This window comes from Coptis chinensis, chromosome 3 (genome assembly GCF_015680905.1).
Source record: "Coptis chinensis isolate HL-2020 chromosome 3, ASM1568090v1, whole genome shotgun sequence".
Taxonomy (NCBI): domain Eukaryota; kingdom Viridiplantae; phylum Streptophyta; class Magnoliopsida; order Ranunculales; family Ranunculaceae; genus Coptis; species Coptis chinensis.
In genome coordinates this window covers 2533732-2545134 of record NC_141458.1, presented here as the reverse complement: position 1 = coordinate 2545134, position 11403 = coordinate 2533732, and the positions used below count along the sequence as shown (strand labels likewise).

The 11403-nt window shown below is 36.3% G+C and overlaps 2 protein-coding genes across 2 annotated transcripts; both read right to left on the bottom strand.

Annotated features, from left to right (window-relative positions):
- Positions 1–132: 132 nt before the first annotated feature.
- LOC147507230 (uncharacterized) lies at positions 133–2452 on the bottom strand. The gene is made up of 4 exons (XM_086599945.1): positions 2299–2452; positions 2064–2171; positions 1371–1538; positions 133–473 (listed from the first exon to the last, which is right to left on the bottom strand). Exons 1-4 carry the CDS (start codon positions 2398–2400, stop codon positions 351–353), a joined length of 501 nt encoding a protein of 166 aa, XP_086456071.1. The 5' UTR covers positions 2401–2452; the 3' UTR covers positions 133–350.
- Positions 2453–9704: 7252 nt separating this feature from the next.
- LOC147507229 (protein FAR1-RELATED SEQUENCE 5-like) lies at positions 9705–11112 on the bottom strand. Its single transcript, XM_086600245.1, has 3 exons — positions 10833–11112; positions 9872–10681; positions 9705–9781 (listed from the first exon to the last, which is right to left on the bottom strand). The coding sequence occupies exons 1-3, from the start codon at positions 11110–11112 to the stop codon at positions 9705–9707; spliced, it is 1167 nt and encodes a 388-aa protein (XP_086456371.1).
- Between the last annotated feature and the right edge of the window lie 291 nt (positions 11113–11403).

Here is an 11403-nt window from a genome sequence, read left to right as displayed (position 1 = left end):
ATTACTAGTCGTTTCTGTTAAATGCCATTGACACAAAAGCCCACCTTAAATCCCAAATTCTCACACAAAAAATCATCCCGTCTGTCATTGTGCAGTAGTTAAGAAAATGCATTCCTTCTTAGCTATGAGGGCTGCTGCTAAAGATGTTTATTTCGTGTAATGAAGCTGATGTAGTGGGTGCAATAAACCTGGAGGATGTTCTCTACTCAGTTCAATGCACCATACGAGTAGTATTTAGACAATAACAAACTATAAAGGGTTAAAAACATTTCAATAGAGAAAATCATTGCAGTGAGGGTACATGAAGCCACAAGGTGTTTGTATCCAAAGCGCGTACATAAAAGTGTATTTTACTTCACGGCATCAAACTTGGCTTGCAGGTTGGATATCATAACTGGAATCTGTCCCTTCTCACAATAATCTGCATACTCCCCTCCAGACAAATCGATGTCTTCGAACTTGGTCCCTGATGTCTAAACAAAAAATGTGCATCAGTTCCACTCTAAGGGAAATAAAAAATCTAACTCAGAAAACTGATCTTGAGAGCCACAGGAAAAAAATGCAGAGCCAAACAAAATACAAAACAACCAATGCAGCTAACAAGCGGAAGATATTAGTTCAAGTTCACCAATACAGTAATTGCATATTTGAATCCTGAAGCAATAAGCACCAAAATTCACAACAGAAAAATCAGCCAACCAGTGAGGCACTGAAGCATATCATTTTTTCGTCATTCCGTTGCATGCACAACCTATACTCAGTTTCTAATGGGTGCATTGAAAATGTTCAAAAGAACGCAAGGCTGCCCAAAGAGAAAAAAAGATACAAACGAAAAATGCAAATTGTCATATGAGTTGTTGCTTAAACTTAAGGACTACTCTTTAATATAGGCTACGAGGCACAATCTCCACTATGAGCTTGGATATGTGAAAATTTGCAGTCCTAAAACCAATCAGAAAAAGCAACTTATGCTGCTTTCGGCATGTTATTTTAAGAATGTGATACCATACACAATCTCCATTTTATTTAGATAAGTAGTAACAAACTATGCAGTTATTTCAATTGCATGTTGCGTATTTTACAGGCGGATGAACTGTGGGTAGGGGTCTGGGGGAGATATCTAGAGTATGCTAATTTCCCAAATCACAACTCAGTATATATTACAAGTTCATACAAAATTCACTTGTTTTTAATAGGTTCATCAACAATTCATTAACTCGTACACTGTTAAACTTAATGCTCATAGAGTCATACATTCTCATCACCAAGCCGATAGAAGGTAGAAAGAAAATTGAAGGTATTATCACTACCATATTACGCTGATCGTATTGAAATGTAAATAAAAACTTAAAGTGTGCACGGAAGCTTACAGATATAGCTTTCCATCCCTGTCCAAATGCAAAATCCACAGGTTCCAGACCCCGGCAGTCAAAAAGCATCAATGGTGCATAATCTCGACTTTCGCTAACGTCGAGCATCAGTGGTTTACCTCGACCGGGGATCATGGTAACAGTTCCCTCCCGTGAACAGAACTTGCACTTCAGAAGAAGCAGATACAAACCGTGTCATACCAATACCATGATCTAAATATCTACAAACATCTAAAGTCAATCTCTAAAAGAAAAACACATTTACGACTATTGATCCTTAAGCCTAAAATTCTCATCTATAGATTGAAGAGACAATCATCAATCATGCCAGTTAAATAACTAATGTTTCACACCTGAATGAACGAAAGATATTAACGAGCAATCACAACATGAAACACAGAACCATCTCAACAGTCAAAAAGTCAACACAAGCCAAGTCATCTAGTTTAACTAGCTCAAGTTTGTCATAACAGTTTCCTAACCATCTCCGCAATTCCGTTTCTGTAACTAATCTAGTTGTACCTAGTTCGACAATGTCCTACTAATTTCTATATAAAGACATGCTGTAACAGATCATAAGCTAAGTGAATAAAAACATTTCTCATCTTCCTCCTATAAACAGTGGCAAATGTGCAAAAATATATGCGTAAATCAACGATGGAAGTGATAAAGAGATGTTGAAATTTTTCATACCTTTTGGACAAGATGAGAAGTTCCACGACCATTAGGGTTAGGAACAGTATCAGATAAACTCACACACGTTTCCTTCTGACTCACTTCTCCACAGTTCATACATTTCATCTACAATTTTCAAACCAAATATCAATCAATTACTTTATATATAAACACTTTCACTTTCAATTACTTCAAATTATGAAAACCAGATTACTTAAAGAAGATAATTTGAGTTGGAAACAAGTGTAAGTACCTTGAAGTAGTAAGAGAAGTCGGGATCATCGACACCACCTTGAGGTTGAAGTGAATCCAGATTCTCGAGTTCAGCTGTGATTGTTAATATTATGTTCACCATTTTTTTTTTTCCCTCAGGAAAAACGAAGAAATGAAGTTGATTGGTATTTATAGATGAAGTAATGGGCTTAAAGTGATGTGAGTAAAAGGAGTGAACTCAGGCCCAATAACATATTCACATAGCAATGATCCATATAGACGGGATATCGCTTGAAATTTCGGATACGGCTAAATGCATGGCGGAACCAGGATTTTACTCAAGAGGGGCTATTATGAAATTGAACTGTAGATTTTTTTTTTTATGAACGGTGTGGGCCTAGATGAAACTAACAAGGCCCAAAATATCGATATCGATCAATATATCGGTGTACTCAAAAACCGATATATATCGGATATATCTATTATTTTGGTGACTATTCCAAACTATTTAAAATATCGAAAATATCGGATATATCGGACATATAATATCAGAAATATATTGGGAATATCGGATTTATATTAAAAAATGGTCAAAAAGTCAACCGATATATATCGTAAATATCAGATATATCGATTATATCGGTGATATAAAGTTTTATATCGGAAATTTCGATATATATCGGAAAAAAAAGAGTTCTATATTCGGTGGATATATGTCGGAAATATTGATGTCGGTGTACTAAAATATCGATATATATTGGCGATATATCAGATATATCTGCGATATTTTGGTCCATGGATGAAAGTAGGTATATATATCTAGAGTGGGCCTATATGACTAGATCAGTGATATTTTATTGGGTTTGGGGTTGTACATACCCACATATTAATATGGATAGAAACCTGCATTTTCATATTATAAGACTATAAATATAGTGATTTTTTTTTAGTGGGGAAGTTAGGGAGGCTAGAGCCCCATGTTAGCCCTCTCCTAGGTCCGCCCCTGGCTGAATGCATATAACTTGAAAATAATGTAAAAGTATGAGCATGTTTTATGTGTCCATATGGTCACCATTTAGTTGCCATTTACGGTTAGGCTTGCCAACAATATCATCAAGTCATTGGTTTTGGAGAATGGTCCCTACTTTCTACGGCTTTAGGCCCATTTTGAAATTTGGATTACGAAGAAGCGAATTAATTTGGATCATGAAGATGCAGAAAAGGAAGCAAATAAGCTTTTAAGTATAGGAGATTATGCAGTACCGAAATTAGAAGAATACAAAAAGGGAATGAAAACAATACTGATCTTATTCACATTAAAGAAAAATAATTTGTCATCTTGCACCACAAAGAAAACGTCTCAATTTACGCAAACGTCTATAATGAAGAGCATTATATTTACCACATAAAATCCCACTGGAAGCGTTGCACAACACCAATACGTACCAAACACCTCTTGTAGATACAAATCGTACGAAGATCAAAAGGTGTTTCGATCGTTTCTCTTCTTTGCTATTAAAGCTTTTACTGTGATCAGTTTGTTTACTATTATATCAAATTGCTCATATTCCAATCCTCGTAATATACATGCATGTGCTGATGCATATATAGACTAGTCTCAAGCTTACAATTTTTTGCGTTTGAAGTTGTATGCGGGCCGTGTGTCTTCTGTATTTATATGATTTGATAGGTTGATGTTAATGATTGAGGCATTGCAAAGGGTCTACTTGGGTTCAATTAGTTCGTAGATGCTAATATTGGTATATGTATATGGGCAGTGTATTTCATTTGGGTTTTCTAAGCTCTTTGGGAAACATGCAATCCCACTTAGGGGTGCCACTTTTTTTTCAAAAACCCGAATTCCAATTCATATTTTTTTGAATTTGGCAATAATATTTGTGTTTCGATATTTGATTTTTTCAAAAAATAATTAGATCGGAATTGGATGTGTTTTCAAAATCCGATCCGATCCGATTTTCGATTAATTTCTGAATTTTTAACATATAGTGGTCTATTTCATATAGCTACTAAATTAAAACTACATATAATTTACAAATCAATCAAAAACCTTAGAGAAGTAGAATATTGTCTCTCTCACAACTTTAAGAAATCAATATTGTCATTCTAGTACATGTCTCAATTTATTCCATATTCCTATTTATTAAATTAATGCATTAACATGAAGAAGTTTTTTGTTGAATGAACGTGTTAAAAGGTCTAAGTTGTTTACTGAATTAATACATTTCAAAATGATTGCTAAATGAATGTATTAACTGGATAAAAAATGGTTATTTTAAAAGAGAATTAGGTTATATAATTCAAATTTCCGATTTATTTCTATATTTTGCGGATTTCGAAATTTTTGAAAATTTTCCGATTTTCCAAACTTTCTAAATTCGGAAAAAAAAATTGTCATTTGAATAATTGGATCGGATTTGGAAAGGATATTGCCATCCGAAAAAAATTAGAATTTTTTCCAAAACCCCTTTATCCGATCTGATCCGATCCAAAGTCACCCGTAATCCCACTGGTTGGTCTTCACGGTTTTGGAATTTAAAGAGAATGCCAAATTGTAGGTGAGAGCCAAATTTGTTGGTGAGGAGAAATTTGTGAGTTTATTGGGCTTTGGTCAGTGGTTCTAATCTAGTCGTTCTTCTTGTTGGATTTCCTTTCCTTTCATAAGTAGTTTCTTTTCTTTTATTATAAATTTCTTAGTAGTTTAGTTGTTGGTGTTTTAATTCGTAATGTACTGTTGATTGTTTGTCAAACACTTCCATTACACTATTATTATCTGTCGTTTCCGTTGCAATATTTAGCCTACTCCTCTTCTACCCACCCTCTTCTATTTGTTGTTGTACTGTTGCGATGTGCGGATAGTTGCAGATAGTTTAGAGATTTCTGATTTTATTTTCTTGTAGCAACGAGTGCATTTTTCTTGAATGAGCTTAAAGCGACTTCTGCATGAAAAGTGTAACATAAACAATTAAACATACTGAAGTCTTGTGTTCTATTTTTTTATTTATTGTGAAGTCAGCTGTCACAAAGCTATACTAGGAAAAAAAAAAAAAAAAAAAAAAAAAAAAAAAAACAAAACAAAAAAAAAAGAAAAGAGGATTTAGTTATTGATGTATGTTCTGTTTTCGTGGGGGTTAAAGCTAGCTTGAAACAACTACTTATAACTTATGTATGTAGTGACTAGGGATCATATCAGTTATCAATAACTATCAGGAAACCATGTAGCTATTGTTCTCACGTAAATTTACAAAGTCACAAATATTTGGTCATTGAAAGACTTTTCATCGTTGGCAGCTACAATACTCCCCGTATGTGCCTAGATATAAAGTCTATCAAGCTCATTAGTTTCCGTGTTGTGGTTTTAACAGCAATGGCAAATGATGCGGCTCCCGAAAGGGGCAGTGCAGCAGCAGCAGGTATGCGTAGGCGAAGAACAACTCGTGGTGGATCTGCAGGGGTAGCTAGCAACATGCTTCAGTTCTACTCAGAAGATGCTCCAGGAGTGAAAATATCACCCCAAATGGTCCTTGTTATGAGCATTGGGTTTATTGCCTTCGTTGCCTTTTTACATGTCATAGGCAAATTATATTTGGTTCCAAGAGAAATGGGCACGTCTTAACAGTCAAAATTATTCGTAATATGACTTCTCCAATTATGTTATATAAGTAATAACCTTTGATGGATGGATTGATGGGTGAAATTCAGAGATATGTTTATGCTTTGTGTTATCTCATCTTAATGTCTTACGCTTTCATAGCAAGAAACTTATGGGTTGGAGGACGTGTACTTCATGGTTCATATGACATAATCGAAATGTATGCGCGCTGTGCATTGTGAAAAATTATATATATATCAGGCTCGCTACGTCGACATACTAAATTGACATACGCATTTCAAAAGCAGATTTTCACATTGAACTAAGGGCTGATTTTTGGTAGAGATGACTTACCTACTATAGATAGTATCTCCACAAAAAATCAGCTCAATTGGATGTCTCTAGTCTTGTCAAAAAGGTGTTTAAATTCTGGAATAGTATATATATATATATAGTAGCGAGCCCGATATATATATATTTTAAATACCTTTTTGACAAGACTAGAGACATCCAATTGAGCTGATTTTTTGTGGAGATACTATCCATAGTAGGTAAGTCATCTCTACCAAAAATCAGCCCTTAGTTCAATGTGAAAATCTGCTTTTGAAATGCGTATGTCAATTTAGTATGTCGACGTAGCGAGCCCGTATATATATATATATATATATAATATATATATACAGTTTTGCTCTAGTCAGGACTTCCCGGATAAAAAAACTTCCGGACCAAACAAATTCACGTGACTTTTTTTTTCTCTTTCTTTTTTCTCCACTTTTTTCTCCAACCCCACCTTTTCTCTCTCTTCTCTTCCCATAAATTCATGCTCTCTCTCCTCTCTCTCTCTCTCTCTCTCCATTCTTACGAAACCCCATCCCCTTAAGAAACAAAAAAAAAGGAAGACAATATATGATAAGCGCACACACACACAGTAGATAGATAAACAGTTAATAAATTTAACACATCAAGGAAAAATCGTTCAGTATGTCAAAAAAGATTTGAAGATGGGAAGTCATACATGCTGCTTTTGTCTATCTCAGGGGCACAATCCATCCATTGGTGCCAAACATGGCATTTGTAGGATATCTTGATAGTGTTTCAAACCTTCATTTAGCTGAGCTTTGATGCAAATGGTTGGCACGATTACTTGATAATCAATTCAATCTCCCAACAATTCGGAACATGCTCGAGCAAACCAGCAAGGAGGAGAAGGTTATGCAGAAAACGATCAGATTTTATAAGAGGCATTGCATCTCAACTTTTTTTTTTACTTCAATTTCCTGATAACTTGGAATTACAACTCTTGGCACAAAATCGACCGAAAACGTGTTTATTCTACATGTTTGATTGATGTTAAGACAATTGAAAGGAACAACATTATCATCATCATGAATTAAAGATCTCCTCCATCTGCGGTTCACGGAGCATGGTTCTCTATCAAAACCCGAGTTACGCCCTAATCGAAATCAAGGACGCCGCATGCGGTATGTGTGGAGCATTTGCCTGCGCTTCACAATGAGAATCGGATGGAGCCCATCCCGCATGAAGCGGAAACTTGTCTCGGAGATGATGAGAAGCGACTTCGAGCATTGTAGCCATACTCTAAGCAAATCTCAAATTGTCGGTCGCGACCTTTTTGGTCGTGGGGAAATAGTTGGTCACAATTTGATCATAAAATCAATAAGCGATCGATCCTTGACTCGCCACCGGTTTTGATGGCTTCACAAGATTTGACTAGCTGCGTGTAGTCTTGAGATTTTGGCCCGGAAGCTTTAGATACAGCCCCAAAGCTTGCTCCGCACCAACTGTTGGACCGATCGCGAAGAATGGTGTTGAAAAAAGTGAGTTCAAAGTGGCGGTGGTTGAACCAAAATTTGGAGTGCTAAATGCGGAAGGTGCTGTTGTAGACCCAAACAAAGATGTTGGTGGAGTCCAAAAAATTGAAGATTGGGGCGTACTAGCGGATGATCCAAAAGGGAGGACACCGGAGCGACTCTCGATGGAGTTGAAAACATCGAGGATGACAGAGTAGAAGACGATGTATTAAATAGTGAAAACCCACTTCCAGATGATGCAGATGGTAGTTGCGGAGTGTTTGATGTACTAGCCATAGGCGCACTTGAAAATAAGCCAGCACCTTGAGTAGATGGTTGTGGCATTGAAGGCAAATGCAAGGTTGGATGAACTCTCTTCGCAGACTTCTGTTTGGCCAATTCCATACATGCGCCTCAAGAAATGGATCATTAGCATCACCCCCGCCACCGGGTCGCGACCAAGATAAGCTGTTTTCATAGATTCAATGTACTGATGAAGACTCTCCACCTTGGCAGCTACATGAACAAAGAAATCATGCACATTTGACATAACTTTTGGTAGAGGCGCAACAACGATGAGTCGGTGCCGGAAAATTCTCGTCGATCAAGATCTCAACTTTTTAGTATCAACCATAGTGGCGAGATATGCAAAGAAATGGGTTGGGGATTTTGGAGGAAGAAAAATTGGTTATTAGAAGCCTTGGTCCTTACAAAGAACGGGACTACATAGAAAAAAATTATTATATGTACGGTCTCTATATTAGCAACGACGAAATTTGAAGGTCAATGAAGGAACTACCTGGAGGGCCGATAATGGTGCCAGTCCACGATCTCATAAATATGTCATCACCATCATCCATTCCATAGCTAACTGTTCCATCCCCAATTCCTTTCTCCCCCTCTCAAGTTCCTTGAGTAATCCGAAATTTCTAGGGCGCAAATGACCAATGCACATTCGGCTATTATACATACTCTTATAGGAAAATATGCGGATCAAAATATCAAAGACTGATTGGTATCTAACAATGAAATGACCAAATTTACTACATAAGAGAACCGGTATCTTGACTCTTTAATTAGCTCACATTTCTCAATTCTTTAGTTCCCACAACAGTAGTAAATTAAGAAACAACACAAGCTTATAATTACTTTGCTTTGTTTTTTTATCTACGAATTCTACCAAAAAAAAATTGGTGAGATTATTTCCTAGTGTTGGAAAATAATGTGGAATTTGGTTATATAAGGACATACTCTTAACACTTTATCCACCCAGTTCTCATTATAAAGGAATTAGGATTATAAACAAGTAACTCTGGTTCCAGAGCATACCTCTGATTTTTCTATAAGGGGAAGAGTGGTAAAGTAAGAGAGTTGAGAGTTCTGTAATTGAGAAAGGAGATAGTGAGTTGTTCTTTCTAGACAATCCAACATGGAAGAGAAACATAGTAAGCAAGTTTTGGATTTGAGGCCTTGCTTGCAACTAAGTGATTGTGCTTACAGCGTAACATTGTTACCCATGAGCTCGAGGGTCGAAAAGCACATATTTTTGGTACGTTAAGCTAGTTTGTATTTTATTAAAGCTTGTATGCTCAACAACCACTCATAAATTCAACCACGCACAATCATAGGACGAATGCACCACATTCTGAACATTGAACAATCATAAGACAAACGAACACAGGTGGAAGTCTTCTAGTACATCAAGTGGACCATCAAATTTTCATGAAAATACAATCATAATATAAAAAATTTGAATAAATATTGCATAAATTTGAATTATAAACCTAAACAAAGGCATAACGAGTAAATCAACTATACAAAACTAATAGAAGGACATCAAATTTCAGTAGCAGAAATTAAACTAGACTCACGAGTTGCTATTATTAATGAGCCCATGATGAAAACACATACTAAAGAACAATGCTAATTCTAGCTACGAACCCCATTTAATTTACCGATCGAAGAAAAAAACTACTAACTCCATTTCACAAATGGATAGCGCCACCAGTTCACTATATGGTCCACTCAAGGCAAGCGTTCAACTTCTGTAGAGGCTGAAGAGTTACCACCACCATCAGCTGGACTTTGAGTGTCAGTTGAACCTATAACAGCCAATATTTAGCTCAGTACAAATAAAAATAAAAATAAAAGAGTGCATGATTAAATAAAAATAGTAAGCAATCGAACATTACCAATCAACTTCGGACAGTTTCTTTTGTCATGTGATTGCCCAGTAAGTCCACATCCATTACAACGCCTTAGTTGACTTGCTTGAACCTGTGCCTTCTCTTTTCCCCCTTGTAATCTATGTTTTCCACTGCCTTTTGCTCTAACAGGATTAGGCTCATTCAAAGTCACATGTCGATGCGTTTTTTCTGTTGGAGAAATTCCAACTCCTTTAATAGCCAGCACTTCCTTAATCTTTTCATGTACCACTTTCAAATGTTCTTCATATACTTCACTTGCCTCTTCACAAACTACAGCGTCATCAAGTACCCTTGAAGTAAGATGAGATAATTTTGTGTGCCTCAACAACATAAAGTTGTTACTATTTTCTTTCACTTCTTTCCCACCATCTGTTAGTATTTCTTCCAATTTTGTGTCTTTCCTCCATCTACTCAGTATATAAGCATCCGGTAAGTAAACAATTTGACTAACTTTCAAGTAAGCCAAAATGTGTCTACAAGGAATTCCTTCAAATTCAAATTTCTTGACTCTGGTAGCAAAATTTAGAGCCATATCATATACAACTTTCTGCGGTCTAGAATCTTTTGCACTTGGCCTTTTCACCATGTAGACAACTTGCTTTTCATTATCTACTGAACTTTCAATAAAATACTCCAAACTCTCCCACAACTCATTCTGAAATCTAAGAAAAATAGACAATGTATAAATATCGCCATCTGTTTCTCCATAGAAATTGGGGTTTTCATCACAGGGGCTCATTGCTATCAACATGATCGACTTGCAATTCTTTATGGCGTATTTGGTATTCAAGTGCCCTATTAAATCGCGTAACAAATTCATTTAAAGAATTTTCCTTAGAGACATACCTCTTGAAAAATGCATGTGAACTTTTCGCCCTTTGACTACTTGACATGCGGCAAAATAAAATGTGTTTCACAAATGACGGAACCCACCTAGACCGCATACCATACAAAGCGGCTAACCAAGTGTTATCTTTTAGTTCGCTTTTCCCTATTGTATCTTGCCACATTGCCTCAAACTCTTCCCCAGACTCTGTATTCCAAATGCATTTTTGAAACGCAGTATAGTGATCTCTATAAATGATTGCATCCAATTTTTCAGAAAACTTGTTCAGAATATGCCAAATGCAGTATCGATGATATGTATTTGGAAGAGATTGAGCAATAGATTTTGACATAGCGGGGTCTTGATCAGTGATAATCATTTTGGAAGGGCCAACTGACATTACTTCCATCCATTTTGGAGTAGCCAAATAAATGATTAAATCGTCTCGTCCACGACGGGGAATGCACAACCAAATATTACTGATCTGGCGATGTTTATTCCCCTACAAATGGTGCAAATATCATACCATACTTATTGGTTTTGTAGGTTGTATCAAACACTACTACATCACCGTAAAAGCTTATGCGCCCTTATTGCCTTTGCATCACCCGAAACAATGAGTCAACCTATTTTTCGTCGCGGTCTCGGTTTTGAAAGAAAATGAAGAATTCTTTTCTTGCTCTGACAAAAA